The sequence below is a fragment of the Empidonax traillii genome, unplaced genomic scaffold (genome assembly GCF_003031625.1).
Source record: "Empidonax traillii isolate 1590-97213 ecotype Southwest subspecies unplaced genomic scaffold, ASM303162v1 scaffold215:size2007263, whole genome shotgun sequence".
NCBI classification, from domain to species: Eukaryota; Metazoa; Chordata; class Aves; order Passeriformes; family Tyrannidae; genus Empidonax; species Empidonax traillii.
This window is the reverse complement of record NW_020955408.1, coordinates 1,505,796-1,516,085: the sequence shown is the minus strand read 5'-3', so window position 1 is coordinate 1,516,085 and position 10,290 is coordinate 1,505,796. Positions and strand designations below refer to the sequence as shown.

Genomic DNA, 10,290 nt, shown 5'->3' with positions numbered 1-10,290 from the left:
GTTTAAGAGTACAGCAGAATTATGTATTTGCCCTGATATTGCTAATTTTTAGAATCTTGGTTTTGTTTTGCTATAACAGCACCAGATTAATCACCATCTAGTGCATCGAAAAGAATAACAAATTTTGACCATGTCCTCTTGGTTTGTGGATGTGAGTTACTTTTTTTTTCACTTCTTTTTCCCCTCTGTTTAATGTATTGTGCTGGCACTGTGAAAGACCTCTTTTATAAATATCTCTGTGGAAGTTCACTGGAGGGAAATACCAGCTTATGTATGTTTTGAAGTAAAATTTATATCCAATTTGTGAACCTAAAGCTCTCAGAGAAGAAACAATTCTGCAACATTTTTGAAAGGTTATATAAATACTCACAGAAGCAGTATAATATAATTTTATAAACTATTATGAATACAAGATAGTGCCCTGTGGTTATTAGAATTCCTACAGTGAGCAATATGCAAGAGAGTGGACTGCCTAATCTACCATATCTGTCCTTTTTCACATTTAATATAGTTCATGGCTGGTGTTGCAGGACACAGTACATGTAAGTTAGTAATTCTGAATGATTTTCAGAGAATTAATTTTTCCATGGAAATGGAGTTTGGAGATTGGTTATCAAATTTCTCACAGACATAAATAGTTGTTTCTTTTCACCCATACTGTCTTTTGTCCTCTATGGTCATGCTTAAATGATACTTAGTGCTAGATCTATGCACTATTTGATGGCCGAAAAGATAGGCTGGGCTTGGGCACATGATCGCATTCCTGTCGAATTAGCAGAGCAAGCAATGCTAAGTTCATAAAGGATTTATGATTTTGGCTGTCTGTGCGAGAACAGACAATAGCCTCTCTGGTGTGAAGCTTTGCAAGTGCAAAGATATTCCATCAAAATGTCTGGAACAAATTTGATCCGACAGAGTGATTTTTATACTAGATCAATCTTTGTGCCCTATTTCTGTGACATTATATGGATTTTCTCTGCCACAGAACAAGTATCAAACTGGATTTTTTTATCAGTGAGCGAGGGCTGTATTCAATGCTTGAGAATGGGATTTCCAGGGATCTGAAAGCTGACACAGAGGTGTCTTAAGCAGCTGTTAACAAATAAAGCAGCTGAATGTGCATTGCTGAAGGGAGTGTTAGGGAAGGCAATGGAGCTTGATTACAACCCATTCCATGTGCCAAACCTTCTTACCTTGTGTTGAGTGTTGCAACTCACCTAGAAGGCTTTCATGGATGGGTAAGTGAGAGTCACTGGTTAATATTTTCTTCTCTCCTTTTATGTAATTTTCTTCCTCTTTGTGTGTGTATATGTATATATATATTTATAAATGTATAAAATATGGGAAGAGAAATCTGATGCACAGAACAATGAAGAGCAGTAATCCATTTAAATAGTTTTTAGTCTAATTTGAAAATGGCTGTAGAAGTGTTGCAACAGCACAGTACTCCTTTGCAAGCACAATTGAAATGCATATAAGCAGCTTAATCATAGCACAAAAGTTGATGGCTTTGAAGAGCTTAAATGTCATTCTGTTCAGAGGTCTGGAACTGAAGACTTCTCTTGATAGTTTTCACATTGGTGGAAGATTTATCTTTCACCATTCATCCTCTTTATGTTTTCTTGCTTCACATGGATAGTGTTCTGGATTGTGAGCCTGATTTCTAATGGAGATACAGCTTCAGGAGAAGGTCACTGATTCAGCACAGCTGTTTTTACTGTCATGAGCTAAGGTGCTGGCATAGATTTTGTGCGGTTTTTCACAGTCACAGAATCTTTTCTGTGAGGCTTAAAAAATCCAAACATACACACAAAGTTAGAACATTTGTAGAATAGCTGATGCACTAAGTGTTTGTTAAATAGATAAACTGAAGGTAGGTCCAAAATGGGAAAGTATTTGAGTTGCTTTTCTATCCCTATGCTTTTAGTATAAATATTCTGATTGCATTTTGTGATTAAAGAATGTGCCACTTGTTTTGGAAAAATGACTTACAAAATTATTCACTAGGTAAACTGAATCCACATTGTGCAGTTTTGGGAAAACTAGTTTGTCAGGGAATTTGCCAGGGAGCACAATGTGCAGCAAATCTGAAGCAGCATAAAGTAGTGAAGCTACTGAAGATCAATGTTCTTTAGTTTCTGTATTACACACAATGTTCAAACTGTTTTGTCGTACCATTCCTGTATACTAGAAGAATTTGTTAAATTTTTCTAATTGTTGAAATTTTTGCTTAGTGCTCACAGGGTAGGTCAAGCACTTGGTTGCTTTGCTCACAGGATTAAAGCTGTCTTGGTCAAGGTGTCATTGTGAGTCTTTTCCCTACTGGACATTTTCCAGGGTTATGGTATGATACTTATTCAGCATTTGTTCTTATAGCCTGACTCAAATGGGCTTTGTTTGCCAAAGAGTTTTCTAAGCCAAGTCTCTATACAGTCACCCATTTCACATCCTTGAATTTTGTTCTGTCTTTGCAGATGTCCAATACGCCTTTTAAACACAGTTGCAGTCAGTATATACCTTTGTGAGGTTCAATGCAAAATACACCAGTGTTTTTCTAAGTTAACCCTCTCAGGTTTTAAAAAACATCCAACAAATAAAACATACGTGTTGGAAGAAATTGTGTTATCTTTTGGTTCATTGTTTTTTTCCGGAATTTTCAGGTATTTCAGGAGGAAAGGGAGATCTAGTTAGTGAAGAATGAAGCAAAGATCGCATTGAGTACCTCAACCTTCTCTGCACCTGCTGTCACGACATCACTGGCCCCAATCAGCAAAGCACCTGCATTTTCCTTATTTGGTGTTTTACTGTTAATGGGGTGGCTGAAGTCCTTCAAGTTGTCCTTGATGTCCTTTACAAGCATCAACTCTAGATGAGCTTTTGTTTTCCTAACATCCTTATGTGGCCCAGCAACATTTCTAAATACCTCCTTTGTAGTCTGTCCCTCCTTCACACTCCTCCACGCTGCCTTTTTGCATTGCCCTGGTTAGCCACTGTCCTGATACATCTGCTTGTTTTCTTGAGAATTAGAATGAGCCTTTCTTGTGCATGGAAGTTGTGGTCCTTAGGGGCCTGCAACTTACCTGAACTCCTTTGCTTTCAGACCTGCCCCTTATGGGATCCCACCTCCCAGTTTCCTAAAACCAAAGTCTGCTCACCTGGAGTCCGTGACACCCTCCAGGAACCTTGTTCACTGCTTGTACCTGCCGTGTTGCACTTCCAGCAGATGCCATGAACTCGAGAGCCCTACATGAGAAACAGGTCCTGCAATCTACAAGCTTCCTTGATTTGCTTAGAGAAGACTTCATCACCTCCCTCACCCTGATCAGAGTGCTGTGCAACACGCTCCCATTTGTAATGTAACCCATGTCAAGTGTGGCTTTGTAACTGCATAGGAAGCTCTAGTTCCTCTGTTACTGTCACAGGTGGGAGTGGAAGGCTTAGACAAGGTGATTAAAGGAGCCCTGCTGTTGGACACAAGGTGCAGGAAGGACTGGCTTTCTAAACTCCTTCTCAGAGAGGAATTTAGGAGCAGATGAATCATATCTTAGCCTCGGATTGTGTCAACGGTTTAAATTTAAAGGAATTATAGAGGCGTGATTAAGTCACTTGGTCCTGCAGGTTTTAGTGATGGCAAATTGGCTATATTTACATAAAATGAATTATTTATTGTGACAAATGAACAGATGAGTGAACAGGCAAAAGATCCTAATCAGAATTATTTACTACATGGTATAAAGGCTAAGAACCTCCTCATAGAGCATAATATAGCATAAAGTAGTAGAGTTGCAAACTGTATCGAAGCGATTATATTCAAGCAATTGTATCAAAGCTAGCAAAAGAAACAATCATTAAGTAGAGATTGATATAACTTACCATACAAAATATCGGTCAGATCTCTCTTTCTCTTAACCCTTGGGGAGTAACCATGAAGGGGTGACCCTGCTTCATGGGAGAAGCTCCACACTTCAAGGAAGTATGTGGAAGAATCTGCTGTATGAAAGTTGGACGGGGCTTTTATAGTTATAAAGTGATGGACCGGTAGTCATATTTACAGGCCAGCGATCAGCTTATCTGTTGAATCCTGCTTCAGAAAGCAGAATGTGTGTTTGAAGTTTGGTGAACCAGACTGGTTTGAGCAAAATTCAACACCAAACCACCACTTGGCACCAGCTGTAGCTCACCAAAGATAACTTGCCTGAAGGCTTGCACTGTATACATTCTCTGATCAGATTCTAGGCTTTATCCAGGTAGGCCATCCTGCCACTGATATGTTTCCCAGGCTGCAGTTGTGTGCATTCCCCCCTAAGGCTGGTGTCTCTTTGCTACATTTTATCATTCCTGAGGTCTCTTGCGTTCCTGTTGCCCTACACCTTTTGCTTTAATTACTCTTTACACTGTAATTCCCTTTGTTCGGCAAGAGAGGGTCAGAGCACTGTACCTCTCCTCCCCACATCTTGCCCACCTTCTCTTTCCTTGTTACTTGCCCTACGCCTCCTCAAGCACCCAGCATTGTGGCTGCAGTTAGAAATGCTGATCACAGAGTGTGCCATACAGAGCCAGTGAGCTGTAGACAGCAGTCAGAGCCATGGGCTGACAACTGCTGTGCACTCCTACCAAAATAAACGGAATTATGATGAGGAATGGATAAGTTTTCTCACACCTGCAGAGGGCTAAGGGTTTGGTACTTTTTGGAGTGGAAGCTTACCAGGAATTACTTGGAAGTAGAGGATTAGATGGGCCACGCTTCTGAAGACCTGCAAAGTCCAGATACTTGGCTTGCCCTGCCGAGGGCTAGGTTTGCTTCTGAGTAGAATGAGCTGAAAAGGTATTGGTGATACTTCTGTTGTGTGTAACTGCATTTTAACTGCTCTGTAGCATGCAGCATTAACATCTCTCTGTTCTTAACTGTAACATTTAATAAGGGGTGTATCAGCAAGCGTAAAAGTGCCTACATTTTACTGTAACAGAAATAGAATTGTAATAATTTAAATCCTGTTGACCACTGTGGAAGTGAAAATGAGATCTAGTTTTAGCTTCTGCAGAATTCAATCTATAAAACTGCTCACACAAAGCTAATATGCAAACTACTTGACTGTGAGAAGAGTTGTTTTCAGACCTCATTAGATAAGGATCCCTGTTCAGGAAAAAACAGATAATCTGCTTCAAAGAGTGCACTTACTGCTGCTGCTGAGGTGTCTTTCTTCAGGCCAATAGGTGCATTTGGATCAAGAAACATTAGAGATTCTAGGTCTTGTGGAAGTCTTGTGTTCCATCATTTTGATGTTGTGAATTTTTTTGGATGTGTCAGTGTTCAGCCCAGCCTGTTAACAGACTTGTCTCAACTTTTTGGATAACTCTGCCAGGTACAACTTTCTTCCCAGACTGAACTGACCGGGATACACAACATGCACAACAGCACTGCTGGAACTCTGCAAGTGGCTGCAGTGTGTAATGAGACTTGGCCCACCCAGTCACCGAGCTCTGAGTTCTCACTGGGAGTGTTGGTGCTGCTGGCTGTTCTCATGGTGCTGCTGTGTCTGGTCACCATCCTTGGAAACGTGCTGGTGATCCTTGCTTTCATCGTGGACAGAAGCCTGAGGCATCAGAGTAACTATTTCTTTCTCAATCTTGCTGTTTCTGACTTAGCAGTGGGTAAGTCACAGTTGTGGAGGCCTGTACTGCTTGTGTCCTGGGAATCTTGGGAGAAGTAATGGGTTTTATTTTCTGTGTGTTTTCTTCTAAGAGAACTATTTCCCAGATGTTTTTAGGGGAAGGGAAAGGAATAGTGGAAGCTGCATGATTTGTTTTAGCAGGCAGTGATGCTTCACAATATGTTGTAATGAGAAATGCATCCCTTTTCATGTAAATACTTTTAACGTTGCTTCAGGAAAAAGGAGCAACTATTACATGTGAATAGTAACTGAAGGAAAGGTGTTTTTTGCGACAGTTTGTGATTTACCCTTGCCACTCCTGTAAGACTGTTTACACAATTCAGAAAATCCTTCTTTTTGACAGTGTGTTTTCTATACAGCTATGTGTGGTACATGCAGATAAATGAATTACTTCTCTACATAGTACTATTAGTTTTTGAATGTATTACACTGCAACAAAATAGTTTACCACCAGGACTTTTTACTGGCTTCAACTTAGCACAGGCTATTGATCCTGTGGATTGTTTGATATCAGTAACACCCTGATGGCATCTCCCATCTGTATTCCTTATTGGTCCCCTCTTCCCATAGTGACATTGCAGAACTCCAGACGCGTTGGTCACTGGAGGTGCTGTGGATCCAGTCCTGACTGGTGGTGCCAAGTGAGGAGGTGGGGGCGTGAATGTCTTGTGCAGCACTCCTCCATGGTTCAGGCTGGGGAAACAGCCCATGCAGCAGAGAAAGCCTGACAAAACCATGGTGTTGTGGCAGATGTGCCAGCAAACACCTTGACTTCAGGCTAGCAAAGAAGTATTTCTGCACACAAGTGCTTTGTCTTTGTGACAGTCACAGAGACCAGTATTCACAGAGTAGGGAAATAGCCCTCACTGACCCACTGCACATCTGGCAACACAGTCTCCCCTAAATGCTGTTCCTTCATCAGTGCTGTGTAGTGAAGTGTGTTATTCTAGCCTTTAAGGTTTTCCTTTATTTCTGCCATTTATAAGCTGTGGTGCCTTATTCTGGGACTCGCCCTATGGTGCAGAAAACAAATGATGCATCTGCTGAAGCCTTTGTTTTCCTGCCCAGGCAGCTGGAGCTGCTGTTTCATAGCTCAGGTCTTCTGCAAAAGTCTGGTTTTCCTCATATCTCATAGTTTAATCAAGAGATTTAAATATCTATCTTCTGCTGGTGCCTCGTGTAGTCTTAAATCAGCCACGAGGAAATGATTGGTATCAGTAACCTATATAGACCGTGTAAATCCAAGATTTGTTCTCTGGTATTGGTCAGGAAATACTTTATTTTCTGAAGCTGCTGTTTGGTTTTTTAAATTATTTTTGTTTTGTTTCGTAATGTTTGGTTGGTTGGTTGGTTTTGGTTTTTAATGTATTAAAAGTCTGGAATCTTTCCAGGAATGTGACTCAAGTCTTTTGCATCCACTAATTAGTAAAAGTGAGAACAGTTTGAAATATAAATACTTAAAACCTGGTTCTTGCCTCTATGTTTGTATCTATAGCAAAAACCAGTAATTTCTTTTTGACATGAAAATAAACATTGATCCCATAGAAGCTGATGAGAACAGTAGCTGTCATGAGCAACTATGGAAAATGAGTATTTTGTTCAAAAGTATTGCTGCTTGTATCTAGGGTAAGTGTTAAACAAGCTATCATTATTGACAGAGCAGTTCACATTTCCCTGTTGATAGCAGTCTCTCAGCTCACTGCCCAGGGGTTTATTGTCAATAGGCCACATAGCCTGGTAATGTTCAGTAGCTTCTAAGGTCTTGATGGACATATCAAGAAAAGAATAAGCTGGAGAGTTTAAAATGAATCTTGAAGCTGCATGAAAACTTTCTGTTTGTCTCTGGCAGATCAGCATTTCCAGGAATGTAGTATCAAATATTGCACCACACTTTTGAAAAAATATTAGAGGTAAAATGAAGAAGTTGCTGGCTTAAAAATAAAACAGAAACATGGTTTTCTTAATTAAGTACTTCTGTGGAAGGTGTTTTGGACAAAACCCAAATTTATAGACAAAAAATTGGTTCTGGAGTTATTCTCATGTGGAGAACAAGCACAAGATTAAAACACTCCTTAAAAATGAGAGTTTCATACTTCTGCTGTATCTGACCTATCTCTTAGAAAAGATATTTGCCAACACCACACAGACTGTCTAATATATTGTCTTTAGCTTACAAATGCTAACCAATCTTAAAATGAAAACTGCCATTGGCAACAGCTGCAGATGTGCCTGGGGGAAAGCTCTAAAAGATAAAAGACTAGAGGAAATACAGTGATGAGGTTACATGTCAGAATACAGTCACAGTGCATATATGCTGCAGCACTAATTATGTACCTCTAGATAGTATAAGTTGGTTAGACTGCAGTTTTCTTCTTCAAAGGATCCTTCTTTGCTGATTTTCTTTGAGCTTATTTCCAACAATCAGCACACGTAAATCATACTAAGATCTAATACACAGAAAGTCACCATCAGATTCCATGAGAATTTAGGAATTTCTGTATGTAAATCACATATCCACTCTAATAAATTTGTTAATATCATTTACCCAAATAGCAGAATAATGTGTTTCTCTGCTTCCAGGAGTACCGTTTGCAGTCCATATGAACTGTGTGGTGTCTTTGTGGTTGCTTTCCATAGGTGTGTTCTGCATACCTCTCTACATCCCTTACAGCCTGACAGGAAAATGGCACTTGGGAAGAGGTGTCTGTAAGCTCTGGCTGGTTATGGATTATCTCCTGTGCACAGCTTCAGTGTTTAACATTGTTCTGATCAGCTATGACCGTTTCCTGTCAGTTACTCGAGCTGTAAGTACCCTGTTTACAGCTTCTCTGATTTTTTTGTCAGAGGATTATATTCACCAACCTTTGCTATGTTCGTGAGTGTAAGCCCAAAATTTACTTGAGATAATAGCTCTCAAAAATATACTGACATGTGGAGATTATTAGATATTTGCAGCTAGATGGGGTGAATATTCCGCACTGAGCACGCTCTAGCACAGAGCTGGTCAACCAGGACTTTTCTCACAATTTCTGCTTCAGGTTGCTGTTGTGCTACTGCTTGAGGAAAAGCAGGCTAAGGGGTAAAAAGGGTGAGGCACGAGACTGGTAAAAAAGAGGCAAGGAAAGAGGAAACTCAGAGTAAACTGGATTTGGGTTTGGACATAAAATCAGGCCTGGGAGGAAAAGGCAGTGGAGCTAAGACAGTGAAATAAAGGACATCAGGGAGGATGTCTAGACCTGAGATGTGGTCACAAATGATCCTTGAGAAGATTGGGAGAAAGAGCAAAGAGGCAGAGAGAGGGACAAGGGGTAGACTGCAGTGATGGCCTGTAGAAATGTGGCAATAAACTCCTCTTGGAACAGAATCCCAAACATCAGATGCACTCTGCCTTCTGCAGAGCATCCTATACATGTTGTGTGTGCTTTATATCTTTGGTAATGTTAAAAATGGAGGCCAGCATTTCTCAGCAGCTATGCTGTTAGCTCAAGTGGCAGGGAATGTTAGGGAGAACTAGTGGTTCCAGCTCTTTTGTGATGCATGACACTGTCAACATAACATCATACAATAGAATTTCAGTCTTGTTTTTGTTAATTGTAATTGATTCCACTTATTATAATTACCTTTATCTTAAGTTTTATTATTTTATTTTAAGGAAAAAGTCTAGGAAATCAAACACCAAAACATCTGACATGTAAGAAATGTTACATTGGAAAGCCAAAGATTCAGTATTTACAAAATGCAAAATTCAGAGCACCTGCATGAATATGACATTAACTCAAACTTTTGTTTTCAATTGGATATCTAAGCTCCCAGAATTATTTACTCTGTCATCCTGTGAAAGGGTGGAATAGGATGTGATCTGCAATATATCTCTCTGTCTGCAGCATAAAGTGGAAAATAAGTACTGGCCCTGGAGTGGTCGGAGAAGGAAGAAAAGGGGTAATTTTGTAGTTTCATCAGCTAAGGGCTGCATAGCAGAGCTGGAATCTATTCCTTCATTCCTATGAAATGTCCAATAAGCAATTTTCTTAAAGTTCGTTGTTAAATCTATGTACCACATTTTCTGTTGATTTCTGTAATGCATATAGCATTACTTGTTTACAAAATACTGTAAAAAGCAGTGCAGTTGTCAGGGAATGGGAGTCATGCTCTTAACAACTATAAGGTACTAATTACTCTGGCACTTCAGATCATAGGTGTCTCAAACAAGGCATACCTAATTACTAGGTACCGATGGATGATCATGTTTCATCCCCGGGACCACGATCCTTGTACAGCTACACTAACCTGTAGAGAGACAACCCTATGCTATGTCAACACTGATGAATTAAACATGCTTGGGTGAGCTTCAGCTGATCAGCACAGCCACAGCTCTAAATTACCAAGCACTCTGATGACTTCTTCTGCCACTTCTCTTGGTTCTAAAATGTATCAAAAATCTGACCTTTTTCTTTCTTTTTCCCTTGTAGGTATCTTACAGAGCCCGACAGGGAATAACATCCAACCCTGCCATCAAGATGGTGGCCATATGGATCTTAGCCTTTCTCCTGTACTGCCCAGCAATCCTCCTTTGGGAGCACGTGGCCGGACAGAGCGCAGTAGCGGCAGATCAGTGCTA

At 40.2% G+C, this 10,290-nt stretch overlaps 1 protein-coding gene and 1 pseudogene across 1 annotated transcript in view; both read left to right on the top strand.

Annotated features, from left to right (window-relative positions):
- Positions 1–2,701, top strand: part of LOC114059304 — a 9,891-nt pseudogene extending 7,190 nt beyond the window's left edge.
- The window catches only part of LOC114059303 (histamine H3 receptor-like), a 20,495-nt gene that overhangs the window by 8,957 nt on the left and 1,248 nt on the right, over positions 1–10,290 (top strand). The window contains exons 2-4 of the mRNA XM_027887575.1: positions 5,364–5,652; positions 8,310–8,476; positions 10,142–10,270. Of these exons, the coding sequence (XP_027743376.1) occupies positions 5,406–5,652; positions 8,310–8,476; positions 10,142–10,270 (543 nt within the window). The 5' untranslated portion in view covers positions 5,364–5,405. The remainder of the gene's footprint in view (positions 1–5,363; positions 5,653–8,309; positions 8,477–10,141; positions 10,271–10,290) is intronic.